This window comes from Ochotona princeps, chromosome X (assembly GCF_030435755.1).
Source record: "Ochotona princeps isolate mOchPri1 chromosome X, mOchPri1.hap1, whole genome shotgun sequence".
Classification (NCBI taxonomy): domain Eukaryota; kingdom Metazoa; phylum Chordata; class Mammalia; order Lagomorpha; family Ochotonidae; genus Ochotona; species Ochotona princeps.
This window is the reverse complement of record NC_080865.1, coordinates 62,652,568-62,674,667: the sequence shown is the minus strand read 5'-3', so window position 1 is coordinate 62,674,667 and position 22,100 is coordinate 62,652,568. Positions and strand designations below refer to the sequence as shown.

Sequence of the window (22,100 nt, the reverse complement as noted above, 5' to 3'; positions counted from 1 at the left end):
GGACTGTCAATAGACCTTCAAAAGTTTTCTCAACCCTGGAACCACTAAATCAACAACTTCTCAGAACTATCGAAACTACTCAAGTAACACCCTCACAACACTCTTCCCCACACTGGGGGTCTCTAAGCCATCACCAAAGGCCATCTTCCACTCCCAATGAAACTGTTGGAAACGTGTAGACAATGGGATACCAGACTGACACCGTCTGTACCAGCAATGTTGGGGTACACTTAAATAAGAGACTGATGGAATTCTGATGCCTTATGAAGGACTGTACTATTGTAGCAACATGGGGAAAGTGTCGGGTGGTGGGAGTTTGAGGTGAATCCCAAGTAATATAAAAATTTTTTTTGAATCTTAAAACAAAAAAAAAGACCCTCTTCAATCCCTGGGTGCTGATGTGGTTTTACAGTAAGGAGCAGCCCCCTCCCCTTCCTCCCCTGGGTGCACAGGAGGAAAAAAAAACTGAATCAATCATCTCATCCACTTTCCTTGATACCTGATCCTCCCCACCCTAACTAGAGTCCCTCATGGGCACGCATCCCTCTCAAATCTGTAAACAATACTAAAAAATAAAATTAAAAAACTAAAAAAAGAAAATATTAGTAACTAAGACCCGGTTGATCACTGGAAATATCATTAAAATAACAAACTGATAGGAGAAGTGTGTTATTAATTTATCTAGTACATTATTTTGCTTAGAAATGTGATTCATTACACACTATTTTCCAAATGATAAGTTTTAAAAATTTTTGCTTACTGAAATGAAAGATGAGGGAAGAGGAAGAGATCAATCACTCATCTGCTGGTCCACTCCCTAAATGCCTGCGATAGCCAGGGTAGGCCAGGACAAAATCAAAAATGCTCAACTCAATCTAGATTTCCAGTGTGGATGACAGGGATCCAACTACTCAAGCCACCATCTGCTGCATCCCAGGGTAGGCAACAGTGTAAATTTGGACTCAGCAGTAGCCCAGGACGCAAACTCCAGGGTAGCTAGCTAGCATTAGCAAGAGGAATTGAGGTGTGGTAGCTCCAATAACCTATACTCGGACAGCCATAGCCAAATTATCACATGAGAACCACTGGTGAGCAGTGCAGCCACAAAATCCCCAGCATGAGATTAATTAGGGCTCAACATCCAAACTTGCTTTCTGTGCACCAAGTTACTCCATCTCATGTAGCAGAAATCACAAGTTCCACAATTTTGCAAGCTCAGAATCAGCACCAAGCTAGAAATGTCCAATATGGCTCCAAGATATGTTCCTATGAAGATTTTTAGGTCATTGTAAGTCATTATAATAAGATTACCATGAGGGGCAGGCACTCTCACTATGTACCTCATACCATGACTCTTATGATATTTCCAAAGCAGGGCACGGAAATGGGCAGTACTGAAGCCCTGCCAAAACTCTACCGCAGAATCAGCAGCAATGCCTCTTGGTAATAGGGAAGCATGCCCAGATTTTCAGGTTTCTTTTCTTTTGGGGGAATATTTTGGGTTTCTCTGTTTTTTCATATTTTCTCTCTTTTTCCCTTGTTGGAGGGTTCATGATCTGTCTCTCTTGACCTTGCTAGCACTTAGGTCTTGAGTTTGCACTTTCTGTTTGCTTTAAATAACTTGTGCTTCTCCATAGACTATATGTCTCCATCATAAGTTCTTTCACCCGTGAAGGGAAGAGCATGGAGTAAGCCCAGCAAGGGGACCCACTGTCCACAACACTAATATGGAATGTGTGCCTCCCAAGTAGTATCTTAACCCCTGTCTCAAATATCAGCCCCCAAAATGATAATTAAAAAGCAAATTTTAAAAATCCACAATAAACAAAAAATACACAACTTTAGCAGATGGTACCAGAAAGGAAGTTTCTCAATCTCAACACTTATTGATATTTTGAGCCATTTCCCTTTGTTGTATGCAGAGAGTGGTGTTTTGCAGCATCCCTGTCTGCTATTAAATATAGTAGCATCTCCTCCTTGGTGTGACAATGAAAACTAGCTCTGGAACTTCCCAAACACGTTGAGGCGGGTAGGGGGAAGGGAATATCACTGTGAAAACAAGCCTGATTCTGATAGACAGTTTTTAAAAATGGCTGTTTTTGTGCTACACAATCTGCTATGATTGGTCTATTGCTCAAGACAGGTGTCAGTCATAAGAAATACTTGAAGTCCACTTAGTATTCATTTAACAAAAAAATGGATAACCTTAGAATATAATAATTAATTGGTAACTGCTTTTCTGGCAACAAAATAGCTGTTTTTCCATTTTAAGCTCTGCATGGAGCACTGGGACACAACGTATGTTTACCACTAAACTTAAGCACCAAATGAGGTTGGACGAAATAAAAAGGAAAGTACTTCTTTAACCATGAAAGGTCATATAGTAGTAAAACAATGACCAAACCTGCTTTACATGTCACTTTGTGAAGCCTTCTTTAAATCAGACTGAAATGCCTCTCCTCTGTGCTTTTATGTTCTTTGTAAACATGCATACTATATGCCTGTCCACAAGAATGGAAGTACTGAAGTGTAATCCTTTTGTATTTTTATATCTGTGGTTGTTTAGTTTACTCACTGTTTTATTGATTCATTAAATTATTCAAACAAATCATTAGTTCTTGGCATTGTGCTTGGTCCACAGATTGTTAATCACCGAGAACATGGAGATGGACACTCTACAAGGTAAAATATATTAGCATTGATGCAGGAAAGCACAATGAAGGGTTATCTAGACTAAGGTGAGAGTGTTATGGAGGGTTTCTTAGAAGAAGTGACTTGAACCAGTTGTTAAATAACTGAAGAAGGAAAGTGGTTGGGGAGAGGCAGTTGGCATAGAGAGCACAACAAGGAGGGTTCCAGAGTGTCTGGTCTTCTACTGCATTCCATAGGGCTAGGACCTCCTTTCTGATAAAAGATCTATAACCAAATAGACAAGCAAATAAAGATGCAGTACAATGAAAAAAATTCAGCAAACTGAAATGGTGCTATCTTCATGTTCAGATGGTAACCAGCATGCTTTGACAGGTATCTATCAGTCTTAGTTAATCTTAAACCTCACTGAAAAAATCAGCTTGTATACCATACTGTTTACCTATCTTTCCCCCACTTACTAGTATTGGGACATGACTCAACGATAACTTCTTTATGAGGAACATTTATGTGAAAAAATATTGCATAATGTATTACTGCTAGATTTAAAAGATACAGCATTTTTGTTTCCTGGTTTTAGTTTAGATTTTAATAGGAAAAGTAAGTACTGAGTTGATTTTACTAGTGTCATTGTCTTAGATTATAATGTAACATAATGTAATGTCTATTACATTGTCCCAGATGTTTAAACGTTTCTAAAAACATTCAGAAATACTTTTTGAAAATGTATGGTATTTACAAGTTTTACAATATTCATGTAAAAAAGTATACATATTTTAAAAAGCATTCAGACCAATAAGTATTGTTGTGCTACTGCAGAATTTGGGTTTCCTTTAAAGTATGTATGCCATTACTGTATATTATTCTTTAGGATATATTTAGCTTTTAATACAAAAAACAATCATGTCAGAAAAAAATAGAACATTCACTTTGGGCCCAAAGTAAACAGTGTAACAGAATACAGTAGCTGTGTAGATGACATCTTTTTCTAAAGAAGAATTCAATGATATGTGTATAATAAAGTTGACTGTCCAGCACAGCTGGGGAATGAAGCATTCTGGCCAAATATTCTACTTAATAGAGTTACCATATATTTTACATGGATTGCCTATTTTCAAAGAGTTGCAATAGATCAAAATAAACCTAAGGCTATGTAGCGAGGGTGGTCCCAACTGAGCTCAAAGGGAATTATCTGGGTGTGTGTGATTAACTAGAAGGAGATGGTAGACCTTAGGGCTCTATCTGCATGAAAGGATTGATGCTGGCATTTTATTTAGTCTTGTCTTCCAGGAAAAGGAGGATACATGCCTAGGTGCCTAAGTAAAAGGGAGGGAAGATAGGACAATGAAGAAACTTATGATATTCTGATCTCTTTCAGGTCTCTAGGTATTGAAACAGTTTAAAAAGCCTCCAAGGAGAAAAGAATGCGATGAGAAGTGAAAGAAACTGTTCTTATGAAGCATCGTATGAAGCACAGCTACTTTTGCACTGAGCATAACATCACGATGGAACGATAGGATTTCAATCGTCAGTGGCAAATTTGGAGCAATAGAAGATGGCACCCTTGTCCCACACATATGCATTTTCATTGAAGGTGACCCCAAGCAGTTCTGTCAGCAAAATGCATTTAGCAGAGAGGACCTCAAGTAGCAGTGAGACAGAAAAAGCAGACTTTGTTCTGCTGGGTACTTCATCGCGGCACTCCAGAATAGTAGGCACTCAGTAGCTCGACTGTGAACAAATGTCAAATGGTGTCTATAGCTGACATGCTTTTAGCACCTGTAAGATGATTGCAGATGCACCCAGAGTAGAGACTCCGCAGGTACGTCATTCCTGCCAGTTGGGAGGAAAAGAAGACCTAACTTGGGATATTTGGGTTATAGTGGCACCTCCTCTAAATGCCCAGATGATGAGACTCAGATACATGTAGCTCACAAAGAAAACATTCATGCTCTTGCATGTTCTCAAGGTGGTGTAAATGACTTATTTTATTGACAAAGAGGTACCCACTTAAAGGCATCAAATAGCAATTTGGACATAACAGAATTTTAGACAACAGAGTTTTCAATGTGCATTAACACATCAACTTTTAAACCAAAATATTTGATTTCTTGCATAAGCCTACCATTTTAATGGTGCTATACTGTACTATGCTAAAGTTTCTTTTAAATGTCAAGTGCCTTGTGACTTGATGTTTTAAAAATGTGTCAAAATAACTAATTATTCTTAGATCAGGAATTACATGCACAATCTTTTAATGCAGATATTCATCTTCATTTCTTTAAAGGCAAATTACCTTTAATGAATGAATAAAATATTCCGTATATTATCAGTCTAGTCTTCTGAGTCTAACTAAACGCAGATGCTCACTTTGGCTTTCCAATTAGCTTAGATTTGGACATGATTGAGGCCTTGTAAAAGGAAAGATAGTTTAAGAGAGATGAAAGTTTCTCAAAATTAAGTACCTCCAGAAGAACATGGCTACACCAGGAGCACTCAGACAAGTGTAAACTTTGAAAGAACAATTACTTAAAATAGAAGAAAGAACATCCCTGAGAATTACCCTAGAAGTAACCTTTGTTGTCATAACTCTCCATGTCTTATTAGCCATGGGAGAAATTAAGGCATCATGATAGGCACACACTGACCTCTCAATTTTCCTCTGTTTTTGATACTATGCTTCCAGTACTATTCTAAGAGGCTCAGGTGCTCTTTAGAAATCTAGGTTTTGTTCTGCTGCTTGCACTTGTTTCCCAGACTTGACTCTTCCTCCTGTGAGGCGAAAGTTAACTCTAAGTGTGGTCCATTCAGAGTCAGCTATCCATCTTGCCTTGAAGTAATCATGGCTCTTTGGATTTTGTAAACCACTTTAATTTTTAAAAGTTCAGTTTTTTTCCCGCATTCACAGGGAGCTCATAAAAGGATCCTAAGTCACGAAGATAACAATCACTTTGTTTCCTTTGTTTTTAATATAAATTTGACTATAATGTGGTGAATTGATTTGGAGCCAGAAATGACTAAGAGAACAAGACACACATATTAGTCAGGAGGTCGTTGTTATGGTCAAGCTGTAAGATGGTGGAGGCCCGGAACTATAAGAATATCTGTGGACATGGAGAGAAATAAGTGAATTTGGATTCAGAAGGCACATAGAAGATAAGGGTAGCGGGCCTGGCACAATAGCCTAGTGGCTAAAGTTCTTGCCTTGAACGCACTGGGATCCCATATGGCCAGCAGTTCTAATCCCAACATCCATGCTTCCCATCCAGCTCCCTGCCTGTGGCCTAGGAAAGCAGTCGAGGATGGCCCAAGGCCTTGGGACCCTGCACTCATGTGGGAGAGCCGGAGGACGCTCCTGGCTCCTGGCTTTGAATCGGCTCAGCTCTGGCCATTGTAGCCACTTGGGGAGTGAATCAGTGGATGAAAGATCTTTGTTTCTCCTTCTCTCTGTATATCTGCCTTCCCAATAAAAATAAATAAATCTTTAAAAACAATAGAAGATAGGTGTAGCAAGACTTGACATGGCATAAAACCCCATGATTATTTGATGTGACTTGTTCTCTCACAGCCATTTAAATGCTCATCTAAGAGCCGATCTAAAATTTATCAGATGAATGGAAACACATACTTACTTTGTTGAGCAGAAATCTGCTTGCACGATTAATAGTAAGTCAAATCTTCTTTTTAAGTTATGTCAATAAGTCTAATAAATCTACCACATATTTTGCCTGTATTTCCTTATTTGAGGTGTAGAATGAGAACATGCAAATATTTATTGAGTGCCTGGGTAACATATTGTTCTTTAACAAAACAAAACAAAACATACAGAAGCAGCAGGAAACTGACAGATTTAAAAGAGAAAAGGATTATTTTTTTATATTTTATCTGAAGCTATGAAAGTTATTGAAGTATAATACTTGCCTTGAATACTTTCCCAAAAGATGAAATTAATGTTTATGCCTAAGCAAGATACTTCATGGTGGTGAGACATATAAGGTTCACTGACTTTGAATATTCTATTCAAAATATCACAAAGAAAAAAAGACTTTGTGCAGTCAACTATTTGAACTAGTAAAAAGACTGAAGCATAAAGCAGAATAAACAAAAAAGATGTTTAGACATTGCATAAATTTGGAATTCGATTTTCTTCCACAAAATATTCAACTTACATTCATGGGTTGTTAAGTAATCTTGCCTATATTATGTATTCTTTTTTTTTAACTGAAACAAAACTCACAGAAAATACCTAGAAAGCCATTCTTCATTCTAAATTTGGAATTATTTCTCATTACCTGTATTTCCACACTAATATATTACATATTCATTCTGAATATCTTTAATGTCCTCATTATATGAATAATGTATAATATGAATGGTAATTAGTTATAGAGATTACCCAATTTGGTTTTTCATTTGAGTGTCATTACATTGGAAAAGGTCTTAATCCAAAGTGCCAATCCTTTTTCTTTATTTCTATTTTTCTTACTCTAAGGAAGAATTTTTGGTATGTGCATTTTGTATATACTGCGCATGCCAAATAGGTCTTCCAAGATGAAATCCTGAGTTCATTTGGAAGTAATTTTTGGTAGCACATGAATCAGAACTCTTATTTTCTTCTCAGCACTACTGGTATTTTATTGCTTCCATCTGTAGTCCAATATGCTTTTAGCACTAAGAACCCTGAGGCCAAACACCAAGCACTAAGAAAATGGGAACTTGTGGCGATTACAATTTTTGTCTCTCTTTCAGGGCTTTTCCCTCCCCTGGGAGAGTGAAATCACTTTAAGCCCACTATGAAACAGGAACATGGTGAGTACAAATGATTGACTGAAGTTTGTGATGCTGATTTAGGAATCTTTGGCTTATAGGTCAGGTGTAAAACCTTTAAACCTGCATGTCAAATCTGTTTGTCAAACTCCTATGAATTTTTCTTAACTCGGTCCAAATGTCACATTCACTATAAAAGCTTCTCTGTCCAGCACTAAGTTAGGCAGTTCCTCTCTTGTGTCACTATCATACCTCAATAAATTCCTATGATAGCACTTATCAAACTATATTGCTTTTATTTTTGCTACCTCTCTCCACTCATAGAGGGAGACTGTTCTTCTTTTATCTCTAGACCTGAACACTAACAAAACCTAGTTGGTTCTAAATAAATAATTGAAAGAATGGTCAGAGAATCATTAATAATACTCAACATCTGGCAAATGCCAGAATATCTTTTCAAATGAGGAAGACATGGCAGGAATTACCATCTATAGTTTTTAGATATGGAGACCAGATTCCAGAGTGGTTACAATGGCAAATCCAAGTTCAAACCAATTAAGAAGTCATACATCTAGTTCTTATGCTGGTGAGTACATAAAAATGTGTAGATAAAAGTGGTAGTAGCAGTGTATCTAAGAGAAAGATGGAAGTGGCTGGCCAGGAGTGCATTGGGGAAGCATTTCGGAGTGGCTGACACATAATAGGATCTGGTTACTTGTAAAATTAAACCTGAAAGGTTAGCAGGAAGGCAAGTGCATAAAAATTGAACATAAAAAATATGAACTTATTTTCATCAAATAAGATTTACAACACATTCATTCTCTGTATTCAAGAGAAAATGCAAAAAAGTCATAAACTATATCCTATATATGTATATATGACTGCTAGTTGAAATTCAGACCATAACTCATAGACTAATAAAAGGAATAAGTTGTTCTAGATTGGGACTCGGTCTTTCATTAAAAAATGGATAACTAGAAATAATAAATGACTTACCTAATGTCATATAGTGTTTGTGACAGCACCAGGACACAAAATCAGGTCTCTTTAACAATAATATCTTCATTTTTAAACAAGTTATGATTGAGAAGTAATACTAGTTTTTAGCAAGACATCTAGGCATCTGGTGAATTTGATTATGTACAAACAGATTATAATGCAGAAATATAATTAAAAACACATTGTGACATGGGAAAAGTACAGTACTTCTCTGTGTCTGTATATTGATAAATGAAGGAGTACATAATGTCACAGGCAATATTTAGAATCTAACTCACTATTTAAAATAATTTTTGAATGGAGATTGACAATATTATTTTTATTTGTATTCACCCATAGCATTATGGTAGTAGTAATAATTTATTGGGCTACCAATGCATTGGTGCAGCACGCTATTGCTCCACCTGGTTGCGCCAGCAACCCATATGGATGCCAGTCCATGTCCCTGCTGCTATATTTCTCCTCCAGCTCTTCTGCTCATAGCTTGGGAAGGCAGCAGAGGATGGCTCACATCCGTAGGACTCCGTACCTACATGGGAGATTTTGAAGAGACTGCTGGATCCTAGGTGTGGAGCTGCACAGCTCCAGCCATTTTGGTCATGTGGGGAGTAAACCAGCAGATGAAAGACCTTCTTTTCCTATCTCTCCTTGTCTCTGTAAAATCTGTCTTGCAAATAAAAACACATTTCAAAAAATGTTTATTGAATTTATCTTTCAAATGTGCAAATTGAATTCGGTTCTCATTTCTTGTTAACATTTTCTTTTTGAAAATAAGTAAATATAACTTGGTTTGTAAGTTCAAATCATATTTATGGTTTTAAGATTTGAAAGTGATTTGATCACTTTCTTCTCTTTGAGAATAAAATATGCACTACTATTTATTGGTTAGATAAAAGTTTGAATATGTATATATTTAGTGGCAAAGACAAAAGTTAGCTAATATTCTCACCAAAAAAGATAAATGATCATTTTCATAATGGTTTTTGGTTTGGATTCTATGACTGAAGTTGCTTATTTAGCTTTTGGGACAAGTTCTGGGTTATATCTCCTGGGTTAGTAAGATGAAAGCAATTTTGTTTCCACACGTATATTTGTTTCTTACAGATTTTGTAAGTCACATAAAAATCAAACAATTTCATGGGGTGACACTATTGACTGGGAGAGGGAGCTTTATTTAACAAATAACCTTGGAAATAAAAACACATGTCAAACTGCAATGAATTCATTTGCTAACTGCTGGAGGTAATCGGTGGAGTTCATTCTTTCAAAAATATGGACCTTTACCTATATACCACCTATTACGCATCTCTCTCTGCTACCATCTGCTTTCTTCTACTCCTTCATGGGATGCAGAGGAGATATGTTGTCACAGCATGCAGATAATACAACTTTATTCTGGCACCACAATTTGCATCCTAATTGCCTATCCGTAATACGTGCAAAAATTTCCTTTTATTTCTAGGAGTGACAGTCTAAATAAAAAAAAAATTGAAAGATACTTAAGGTGATTTACACAGTCCAATTTAAAATCAGGTTTTCATTTAGGCTATCAAACCGACTTGTTCATCAGTTTATAATCACTTAATGTAGTAAATGAAAAATGATTTTATATATGCATTTTTAAGCTGGGTGAAATTATGTTACAGAAAACAAAAATCACTTTAATGCCAATTTACTCATATTCTATAAATTTTTAATAGTGTTTCCCACATGCCTGCAGTCGAAGACAATTTAGTTAGATTCACATTTTACTTAAGTCAGTCAAATATTTTGACCCATGTCACATGTATAAAAATGCTGTCAATTCTTTAATAACTATAACATACACTCCATATAGTCAATAAGCACATAAAAATGACCAGTGAACAACAGCTCAAATGAAAGTGAAAGGCTTTGCAATAAGATCAACTACTCACCAGAAACAAAGTTCGAAAGTTGCTGAGATCACCAAAAAATTCTTCTATGCTCACTGTCTTAGAGTCAAAAATGAAGTATTCTCCGAGATTCTCATAGAGCTTGACCATGTTATTGTGCATGGTGGACAGTTTTTCATACTGGTCTCTGGCACTCTTTGTAAAACTGTAGCTTTGTGTTAAGGAACATGATTCAGTGGGCTAAGGACATAAACAGGCATTTCTCAAAGGATCAGATAAAAAAAAAAGATGAACAGAAACATGAAAAGATACTCAAGAACACTAGCTATTAGAAAAACATAAATTAAAAACACAATGAATTTTGATTTTACCCCAGTAAGAATAGCCACCATACACAATTCCAAAAATAACAAATGCTGGTGAGGATGTGGAGAAAAAAGTATTCTAGTACATTACTGGTGAGAATGCAAGTTAATAAAATTATTATGGAAAACAGTTTAGGGATTCCTCAGAAATCTGAAAATAGATCTGCCATATGATCTTTTGTGAGAAGTCAGACAGGACAATAGACAGCTAGGGTGTTTGGTCCCTGGTGAAATCATATTTTTAAAAATATAAAATTGTTTTTCCCAGGTCCCCCCCTTTTTTTTAAACTTTCCAAGAGCATGTTTCTTTTAAGGGGACATTCTCCCCTTGAGGAAGGACAGAGGTACAGAATTAACATATCAATTCACCATCTCAGTGTTGTAACAAAACAACCAAGAAGTAACCCACCTAATCTTTTTTTTTATATATTTTTATTAATATTTTGCATTATGTGACAGTTTCATAGGCTCTGGGAATCCTCCCACCCCTCCCCCTCCCCTCCCCCCTGGTGGATTCCTCCACCTTGATGCAGCATTACAGTTCAAATTCAAACCCACCTAATCTTATCTCTGGGTCACTGTCTAGAGGATGGTGCCTTATCATTAGAAGGGAAGGAACAAGTTGATCAGTCCCACCATTCTGAGATTCAAAACCAGGTGCTATTATGAACAAATGTTTCCCTTGTTCTTTGAGTAACTTCCCTGAGATGATGCATAAAAGACACCCTCTCCACCATTTCCTTGTTTTTGTTTTTGTTTTCTCACCCCATGAAATCCTGCTTTGCAAACTAGAATTGTCCTCATGCACAACCTGGACACACTTACAAAGTTGCAGACATTCACTTTTCCCTGGCTTCTCTGCCCACATTCCATTACTGTTAGACCTCAGCTCTCCTGGAACTCTTGAAAGTACACAAATCAGAAATGCAAAAAATCTAATATTAATGTCTTTACTGTCTTTCCCAAACAGTGAACAGAGGGTGAAGAATAAAGACATACAGGGGCCATGTTTAAGGGTATACCTTTCCCTGGAGTCTGTCCTCAGGAAGGAGAGCTAGCAGGTATTGAGAATGTCAAGTGCCACAATGAAGGAAGCACATGACCAAGAGTGTGAGCCTCTCCCTGTCATGGGCCTTTATATGGGCTTGCAAAGGGATTAGTTATTCAACAATGCAGTACCACTCCCTCTCACATTCCAGGAGATGATAGGTGGGCAGAACGGAGCAAACCCCTAAGTGATGATGGGGGAGTGGTTTCCAAGACCCTGAACTAGTTACCTACCCCAAAATAAATCCTGTCTTTTGCAACAAAATGGATGCAAATGGAGACCATTAGGCTTAGTGTAATTTGCCAACCTCCAAAAGCAGTATCTTTTATTTTCTTTGATTTGTGGTAGTAAAAATACACAGTACAAAAAATGTAATATACATGAGTAAAACTGATATGCTGAAATTTCATTATTGTTTTAGAACTTGTGCATATTTCTGAGGAACAGTGCTATTTTTAACTTATTAATTGTTGAGTTCTATGTTTATTGGAGAATGGAGTTGTCACTATAAACTAAACTGAAGGCATGTCGTAGCAAAAATTTTAAAAGATTAAGGAAGGAGGAGAGACAATGGAGAGAGAAAAAAAGTAATATATGAAATCTGTTATTTGTATACAACTAAATCTGTTTTTTTAAATTTATTTTAAAATTGAATCAATTACTTTTATAAATGCATCTGTAGTGGGCAAATACTTGTAAATTAGTTTGTAAGGCTGCTGTGATTAAATACTGCAGACTAGGTGGGACGAGTGCCACATTCCAGCCTGTAACTGATACAAGCTGCTTGGCAAGAACACTTCAGAAAAAGGTTTTTAAGTAGGCTTATCATGAAGTATAAAGGAAATTAAAATAATTTTAAAATTTGAGTTAAACTCATTAAAATCAATCATGAATCAGAAATAAAATTGCTTTGATTGAAAAGTAATAGACCTGGAATTGTAAAGAAGGGTTAATAGCACAGTTTGTTATATACCAATTTAGGATCCACTAGGGTGTTTTCAATATTTTATGCCGGCATTATTTTATCAGGTATTAATAATAGTACTACAGTACTTTGAAGTCTTGAAATATTTTATTTTAGCTTTTTTTTTAAAATTCTTCAATATTTTTATTATAACCGGGGGCCAAATTTATTTTCTGTGGGAACAAAATATTAGTTTTACAAAAGGAGTAAATGGAGAAACCAGGTCTTTTCTGGAAAATCACTTTGCAGCTGACACTTTCAGACTATACTATGATTTTAAAGGTGAGATGACTCCTACTAAATTCCTTTTTATATTACTTAATTATTACCATTCACATTAGCAACACAACAACCCATTCCCTCCTAACATGTGACATTTAAATCTTTCAAGTTGCAAGTCCATTTTGACATTAATAGACCTGAAAGAACTAATACACTTCTGACAGGCTATACTTTCTTTTTAGCAACAAAAGAAATCTATAATGCTTCATATTCATCCTGATTTTACCTTTGAGACTGTGTGAGGAGTTAGACTGGGCTGTTAGGGCATTCTGGGTCCCTGAGCCATTTTCTTCTCGAAGGTAAAATGGCATTTTCCCCACCATTTCTTAGATTCGCCAGAGCACGTTTCTTCCAAGAGACAAGGGTGACATTAACATGCCAATTCCCCACCTGAAGCATCAGCCACTGTCTCCAGCCATTGTGTGGGAGGGCCTCAGGCTGGTCTCTTTATCACTGAAAAGGGAAGGATACCTTTCTGGGCCTCTTGTTTCAAAACCAGGTAGCATGGAAACCAGGAATTTGCTTTTGTCTTTGGAGAAACCCCTTTGAAGTAAACCTTTAAAAGGTGCTTTCCCTACCATTAATACGGGTCTCTCTTTCCACTTTTCCTCCTGCCACTATGGCAGGGGGTAAGGGGTCCTTTCTATCTCAGAGCCCCCTCCTGTCACTAGGACAGGAGCCTCTTTTCTCAGCTTTTCTAATAAATCGTGCTTTAAAACTAAACTGTGTCCGCATGAAAATGCTTCTTACCTGCGAGACAAGAATTGAGGTTGCTGCTGTATTTGGGGTCAAAAGCCCTAGAACAAGACTATCACCATACCCTTCCTAGTTTCTAAGAAAATGTTACATATCCTGTTTAAGCATAACAGAAAGAAGACAACTACTTTTCATATCTTATTACAGAACTTAAAGTAAAATTTTTGTTTTCTTAAAAAACAACAGCAACAAAAAACCCGTTTTGTTTTCTATTCTCCTTTCCCTAAAATAAAATAGATTCATGCCAGAGAGCACTAGCCAGGAACACTTTGCAAAGGTCACTTACTTGAAATCTATTTGCAATGCAAATTACCAAACTATATATTTCAGAAAGCTCAACATCTGTAAGATATACAGAAAAAGCCAGCAATAACAAAAAGGCAAAACTGGTATGTTCCCCCATTTATCCTAACACAATCTTCCACCAGTTTAAATATGTCCAATTTGATACACAATTTTGTCAATTCGTTTTTATGGAACAAAAAATGATTTTGGAAATTGTTGCTACACCAAAGTGTGAAAATCTCAAAAAATTCTGGGAATAGTTTATTTTAGAAATAACAAATGGAAAGCAGCCCAAACTTTAAGTGTCTCACTTATCTTCACAGTGATTACTTCGTAAACCAAATAGATGGCATGAGTTGGCACGACTGCTACCATATAAACAAGTCCTACATGGGATTGGAAGTAAAATAAAATCGGACAAAATCACTTTTCTTTTAAAGGATCGTATTTTTTCATTATCTTAAATGGGAGGCATGGAGGAAAGGAGGGAAGGGGAGAAAGAGAGAGAGAGAGAAGCAAAAGGAGAATTAAAGAGACAAAGATATCTTTACCTGTTGCTGGTTCACACATCAAATGCCCACATACAGCCAGGATTGGACCAGGCAGAAGCCAGGAGCCAGGAACTCTAAATGGGTGTCACGTGGGTGGTGGGTACAAGGGTTGGAGCCATCATCTGTTATTTCCCAGAAAGCATTAGTAGGAAGCTGGATCCAAGGCAGGAGAGTTGGGACTCAAAACAGGTACCCTAAAAAGGGATGTAGATGCCCCAATTGGTAGCTTATCCTGCCACAATGGCTGCCCCAATATCATTCTTTCTCATTTCTTTATTTCATTAAAATAATTTTATGTTATTTTGTTAGTTGCCAGTGAACACATTATACTGGTCGATACTCTAAATAAGCACTGTGACTGACAGAGTGAGCATTATAACCTTCATCTTCACCCTGAAAAGTTCACAAGTATTACAAATATTTCTACTAGCATCAATATCTATCACGAAAGGACTTTTTATCATTTACAACATATTCTCCCTTCATTGTTTCTCATATTTTTCATAAGAACCTTTTTAAATAGGCAGATAAAGGGGATGTGTGGCTCAGCAAGGTGCCTGCAGCTCTTATCATAGTGACAATTCCAGCCATGGCTGCTATGCTTCCTTCTGATCCATTTTGTGTTAATGTACCTGGGAAGCAGGAATGGCAAGTCCAAGTACTTGAGTTCTTGTCACCTGCATGGAAGAGCTAGAAAGAATTATCTTCTGACTTCAACCTAACCCAAGCCCTGTTGTTGTGGCCATTTGGGAACTGAACCTACACATGGAAGAACTATGTATCTCCTAATCTCTCTGCCTTTTAAAGAAGTAAAAAAAAGCTTAGAAAAACAAAGGGCTTGCATTGTACCACATCAGCGTTGGCAGCTTCCTTTGATGCTGGCATTCCATTTTGGTGCCAGCTCAGCTACTCCACTTCTGCTCTAGTTCTGAGAGAGGAGTTAGACTGGGTAGTAGGCAGTTAGGGCATTCTGGTCCCTGAGTCATCATTTTTTCTTAAATATAAAGGGGTATTTTCCCCCACCATGTCTTGGATTCACCAGAGCAGTCTCTCCCAAGACAACTGCATATTCTAACATACCATAGGAACATGCTTCCCCAAGAGACAAGGGTGACATTAACATATCAATTCCCCACCTGAAGCATCAGCCTGATTCTGTCTCCAGCCATTGCCAAGGGGGGTGGGTTTCAGACCAGTCTCTTTAGAAAGGGAACAAGGAAGTTGGCTAGCGACACCTTTCTGGGCCTCTTGTTTCAAAACCAGGTAGCATGGAAACCAGGAATTTGCTTTTGTCTTTGGAGAAACCCCTTTGAAGTAAACCTTTAAAAGGTGCTTTCCCTACCATTAATATGGGTCTCTCTTTCCACTTTTCCTCCTGCCACTATGGCAGGGGGTAAGGGGTCCTTTCTATCTCAGAGCCCTCTCCTGTCACTAGGACAGGAGCCTCTTATCTCAGCTTTTCTAGTAAATCGTGCTTTAAAACTAAACTGTGTCCGCATGAAAATGCTTCTTACCTGCGAGACAAGAATTGAGGTTGCTGCTGTATTTGGGGTCAAAAATCCTACAACAGTTTCCTATGGATGGCTTAGGATAATTAGTGGAAGATGGTCCAAGTGTTTGGATCTCTGGCACTCATGTGGGATACATGGATGAATTCCCCGTTTTCAACCTGTCTCCTTCTTACCAACTCTGGCCATACAGGCACTAAACTAGCAGATAAAAATTTCTCTTTTTCTTCCTTTCTTTCTGTAACTCTACTGGAGTACATATGAGGAAGCCTGGGCCCTTCGCCATAGCTTAGTGGCTAACATCATCACGTTGCATGTTCTGGGATCCCATATGGACACTAGTTCCTATCCAAGCTGTTCCACTTCCCTTCCAGCTCCCTGCTAGTGCCCAGGGGAAACAGTTGAGGACAGCCCAAGGCCTTGCAATCCTGTGCCCATGTAGGAGACCCATAAGAAGCTCCTGGCTTTGGAACAGAATAGCTCTGGCCATTATGGTCACTTGGGGGGGGGGGTGAACCAATGAATGGAAGATATTTTTCTCTGTATCTCCATCTCTCTGTAAATTTTTTTGAAAGAATTATTTTATTTTTATCACAAAGTCAGATATACAGGCAGGAGGAAAGACAGAGAGGAAGATCTTCCATCTGCTGCAAGTAACTGCAACGGCTGGTGCTGCACCAACCCAGGACTTCCTCCAGGTCTCCCACACAGGTGCAAGGTCCCAAGGCTTTGGGCCATCCTCGACTGCTTTCCCAGGGAAAGCAAGCAGAGAGCTGGATGGGAAGTGGCGCTTCCCAGATTACAACCGGCGCCCATATGGGATCCCAGCACATTCAAAGTGAGGACTTTAGCCACTAGGCCACCGAGCCCCTCGCTGAAAATCTTTGAAAAAAAAAATCTTTAAAGAAAAAAATTTTAAGAGGAGGTTAAGCCTACCAGAGGATGCTTACAATGTGTTACCAAGAACACTTTGCAAAGTCTAGAAGGAAAAGGTATTAAACATACTTAAAATGTCAGTATCACCTTTACAATAGTTTACATTTTTTCACATTCTTGTAACATCAAAAAATTTCAGTGAGTTGCTACACAACCAGTTTAAGACAATTGGTAAACATGTAAATTTCTAAAATTGCATTAAACATCATGGTAGTTTCCACCATTTGCTCTTTGAATTAATATTTTATTCATTATTATTGTTGAGGTAGTGAAAGGAAACTAAGTTTGCATTTCTTTTCTTTTTTAAAGATTTTTTTTTTATTATTATTGGAAAGCCAGATATACAGAGAGGAGGAGAGACAGAGAGGAAGATCTTCCATCTGATGTTTCACTCCCCAAGTGAGCCGCAACGGCCGGCGCTACACCAATCCGATGCCGGGAACCCAGAACCTCTTCCAGGTCTCCAACATGGGTGCAGGGTCCCAGTGCATTGGACCATCCTCAACTGCTTTCCCAGGCCACAAGCAGGGAGCTGGATGGGAAGTGGAGTTGCCGGGATTAGAACCGGCGCCCATATGGGATCCTGGGGCTTTCAAAGCGAGGACTTTAGCCGCTAGGCCATGCCGCCGGGCCCTGTAAGTCTGCATTTCTTACAGAATATTTATGAGTATAATGCTTTGCTACAGAAATTCTTTTGCAAGTATACACATTAATTCAAATATTGCAAAAAGCTAGGGCCACTTTCTTTCAAGACAAGAGTGACCCAAATTGTTTTTATCAATAGACCACAACACTATTAGGAGTGATAAAGTAGGACTTTCAAATAAACAAATACTTTATAGAAATAAAAAAAGATTAAAAAGAGAAGAAATCCTATTATTGAACATTTAAGTCTTGAAAACCAGATAAAAGGCATTCATTGTCCCCCCCATCACAACAGCTAGCCCTTTTTGTATGCTATTAGTCCTCTGTTACTCTTTTGAGGTCCCAGCAGTATCTACTTAGTTTCTGTGACACAGTCTCTCACATTTATACATTTGTATCTCTGACCTCCTATCCTATGGCAACTTTCAAAACATGTCAGAGTGCCATGAGGTCTTGGTCCTAGAATCTCTGTCTCCTTGTATATTCTCTATCAGGATGATCTCAACAACCCACATGGTTTTAAATATCATCTAATGATGACATCCACATTTATCTAATATAACCCAAACCTCTCCCCTGATGTAGTGATATAAACTTTTACAAAAGCTGCCAATTCTACTTAAATGATTTTGTTTTATGGCTTTTCATTTAAGGGAATGTAGTAGAGACTGTTACATATGGATGTGAAGATACAGTGAAGTATGCATCTCTATTTACAAATCAGAGATGGACTCCCAATCAAACTGTTGAGTGTATCTTGACAATTAGATGCTGTAGTCTGCCATTGCTCATGCCCACAATGTCAGGATACACTTAAATGGTGGAATGATGGACATATGACTGATTGTGAAGGGGGAGAGGGACTTGGGGAGAGGAAAAGGGAAGCCCTGGAGCTTATGGAACCGTGTCATGAAATAATTAATTTTAAAAATACTGGGAATGGATCACCCGGTAGAAAAGAAACATTGTAGATAAAGAGAACAGTACTTGCAAAGGCCCTGAGTTGCTTATGCCCTTGGTATGTCCAAGCAATCTAAAGGTTAATATATCTAGGCACTTCTTAAGGCGAGACTATAAAACAAAATCATTCTCTGTTCTGTTACCTACTCAGACAGATTTGCCCAACCATCCAATCTAAAATATTCACACCTATCCATATTAATCCAGGCTATTTGATTTCGAACTGAAAACTTATTCACTACGTAATGCTACCCCTTTTCTTTATTTACCTGTTTATTGCCCACCTTTCCTCAATTAAATATATGGCCATCCGAGTAGAATTTATCTTTTTATTGGCCATTGACTCATTAGAATTTTGAACAGTGCCAGGCCTATAACAGAAATAGTAACCATAATAAACAAATGAAAATTAGCAGCAACAATGGTAACTAAATCTAAGTTACCATTTTAAAAAATGTATAGGGCCGGGCAGCGTGGTCTAGTGGCTGAAAGTCCTCGCCCTGAATGCCCCGGGATCCCATATGGGTGCCGGTTCTTATCCCAGCAGCTCCACTTCCCATCCAGCTCCCTGCTTGTGGCCTGGGAAAGCAGTTGAGGACGGCCCAAAGCCTTGGGTTCCTGCACCCGCGTGGGAGACCTGGAGGAGGTTCCAGGTTCCCGGCTTCGGATCGGCGCAGCACGGGCCATTATGCTCACTTGGGGAGTGAATCATCGGATGGAAGATCTTCCTCTCTGTCTCTCCTCCATGTATATCCGCCTTTCCAATAAAAAAATAAATAAATCTTTAAAAAAGAAAAGAAAAGAAAAGAAAAATGTATGAAGTGCAGGCAACTCTTAAGCATCAATTTGACTCCTGGCTGCTGTATGTCTGATCCAGCTCAATGTTAATGGTTTGAAAAGCAGCAGAGGATGGTATGGGTCCTTGGAGAACTGGAAGAAGATTCTGGATCATGTCTTAGGACAAGCTCAGCTCCGGCAGTTATAGCTATTGAAGAATGAACTATAAGATGGCAGACCTCTCTTTCTCTGTCTCTCCTATCTATAACTTTGCTTTTAAAACAAACAAATGTTTTAGAATTTTTTACGCTGTATGTAACACAATAGAATGTTTCCCATAGATTATTTAGTACAAGAGCTGATAAATATATTTTTTAATTGTCTAAGGTCACACAGCTATTATGTCTGAAAATGTAAATAAAGTAAATTTGGTTTCAGGGATCATACTCTTTTTATTTTGACTTTTTAAATTTTATGGTACAATTCTGTAGTCTGGGATTCCCCTCCGCCAGATTCCCACTACCAAAGTGATTTTCTCCAGTTGTTAACAACAGTCCTTCATACGGAGCTATAATTCCATCAGTCTATTATTTAAGTATGCCCCAACATAGGGATCACATATTTAAGCACTGCTCTGAGTAGTCGTTTAAGAAATAAATACTGGCCAAGCGCAATGGCCTAGTGGCTAAAATCCTTGCCTTGCATGCTCCAGAATCCCGTATGGGTACCAGTTTTAATCCAGATAGCCCCACTTCCTATTCAGCTCCCTGATTGTGGTCTAGGAAAGCAGCCAAGGACAACCCAAAGCCTTGGGACCCTGTGCCCATGTGGGAGACTCAGAAGAAGCTCCTGACTTTGAATCAGCTCAGCTCCGGCAGCTATGGCTGCCACTTATGGAGTAAATCAGTGGGCAGCAGCTCTTCCTCTCTGTCTTCTCTTTGTATATCTGACTTTACAATGAAGATAAATAAAGCTTTAAAAATATTTCTTAATTTAAAAAAATGAAATTCACATTGAAATGGAAACTTACTGTAACACAGTATTGGAAGATGGGCTAGGAGTGATTTGAATACGTAGAAAACAAAAATCACTTATGAGTCTTAAGATAAACCAATTTTGCAGCCAATTTTATTTATGGTAACATTTTAGAGTGTTTATTAATTAAAAATTATTTTCTTACTTTTTATCATTCCTGTCTTGTAAAGTATTTTTCAATATCAAGATAGTAAATCTACCAGTTTTGTTGTAAACATATGTATATAATAGCTAAGGAGGAGAAAGACTGTTTTACCAGTTCTGAATTGAAATGGGCTGTTCTTACCCCTTACATAGGGTTATTTAAAACTGAGTATAACCAGAAACTCAGAAAATGAGTAACAAACCACTGATGAACTTGACTAGGTCAGGCAGCCTGCCCTTAACTGTTAACATTACTTAGATTTTGACTTCTAGAGTGAAATGCTTGAAGCAGCCTAATAATGAAGGAAAGGCAGCTTTATTTAGGTTTCTGTGTTGAATGTTCAAGTCCAAATTTGGGAATTTCCATTGAATGGGCATCTGGTAAAGTAGCAGGGGACAATGGTACAGTACCTGGTGAGTCAAGAAGCAGAGAGTATCTGGGACTCTGCAGTCAACCTTTACAAGATTTACCCTCTAGAGGGAAAGCCTCCAAAGACTTAAGACCCACCCATTAGGCTTACATCCTAAACACGATAATTGGATCCCATTTCTGCCCTATTATCCTTGGCTTATAACTCTGAAGTTCAACCATCTGCAAGGAATCCAGATCCAGATTTTATTTAAACCCTAGCAGCTGTGCGTTGAGAGCACTTAAGATTGGTTATGGGCACAGTGTTCACTAGTGGTAGAACATCTAACCAGCTAAGGAGGAGAGTGTGGTGAGACGCAATAAAAGGGAATGTTCTCCTGAGTGCCACACTTCTGAGCCTTTGGAGCTAGGAGAAAGAGTGGCAACAGCTCTCACAGTTTTAAAGTATGGGGGATGGGGTGGGAATGATTAGACTGCCCTGGGAACAACACTTCGAGTGAATTCCTCCTAGCTGCTTACGCAAACTTTTAAGTCCTAGGGATATTTAAAGTGAACCTTGGGGAAACAATGGACTTTCCAAAAAAAAGAGTAATACCTAGTAATTTATATCCTAAACAAAAACATAACCTTAACATGGTGAAGTGGGACCTATCTGATGCATATAAGCTTATCAAATGTAACGGCTGTAGAAGCAACTCAGGGCAATTTTTCTTTTACTTACTCTACCTTAAAATTCTCTGTTCTTTACAAAGACAAGTATTTTTTATTTTCCACGCTTGGAAGTTATTCAAGATAACTGTGGGGCCTGGCATGATGGCCTAGTGGCTAAATCCTCGCCTTGAACGTGCCCGGATCCCATATTCTAATCCCAGCAGCCCCACTTCCCATCCAGCTCCCTGCTTGCTTTCCCTGGGAAAGCAGTCGAGGATGGCCCAAAACCTTGGGACACTGCACCTGTGTGGGAGACCTGAAGGAAGTTCCTGGCTCCTGGCTTTGGATCGGCCCAGCACTGGCTGTTGCGCTCACTTGGGGAGGCAATCATCGGATGGAATATCTTCCTCTGTCTCTCCTCCTCTCTGTCTATCAGACTTTGTAATAAAATAAATAAATCTTAAAAAAAAAAGATAACTGTGAACTAATCCTCCCTAACAGAAGTGTTCTTTGCAGGGTTTGTAAATGAAAATG

The 22,100-nt window shown here is 38.2% G+C and overlaps 1 protein-coding gene across 5 annotated transcripts in view; it reads right to left on the bottom strand.

Annotated features, from left to right (window-relative positions):
* DIAPH2 (diaphanous related formin 2) overlaps window positions 1-22,100 on the bottom strand; it is an 859,995-nt gene that overhangs the window by 221,175 nt on the left and 616,720 nt on the right. For all 5 annotated transcript variants that reach the window (XM_058659086.1, XM_058659087.1, XM_058659088.1 and 2 more), the window contains one exon: window positions 10,332-10,496. In XM_058659086.1, the coding sequence (XP_058515069.1) occupies window positions 10,332-10,496 (165 nt within the window). The remainder of the gene's footprint in view (window positions 1-10,331; window positions 10,497-22,100) is intronic.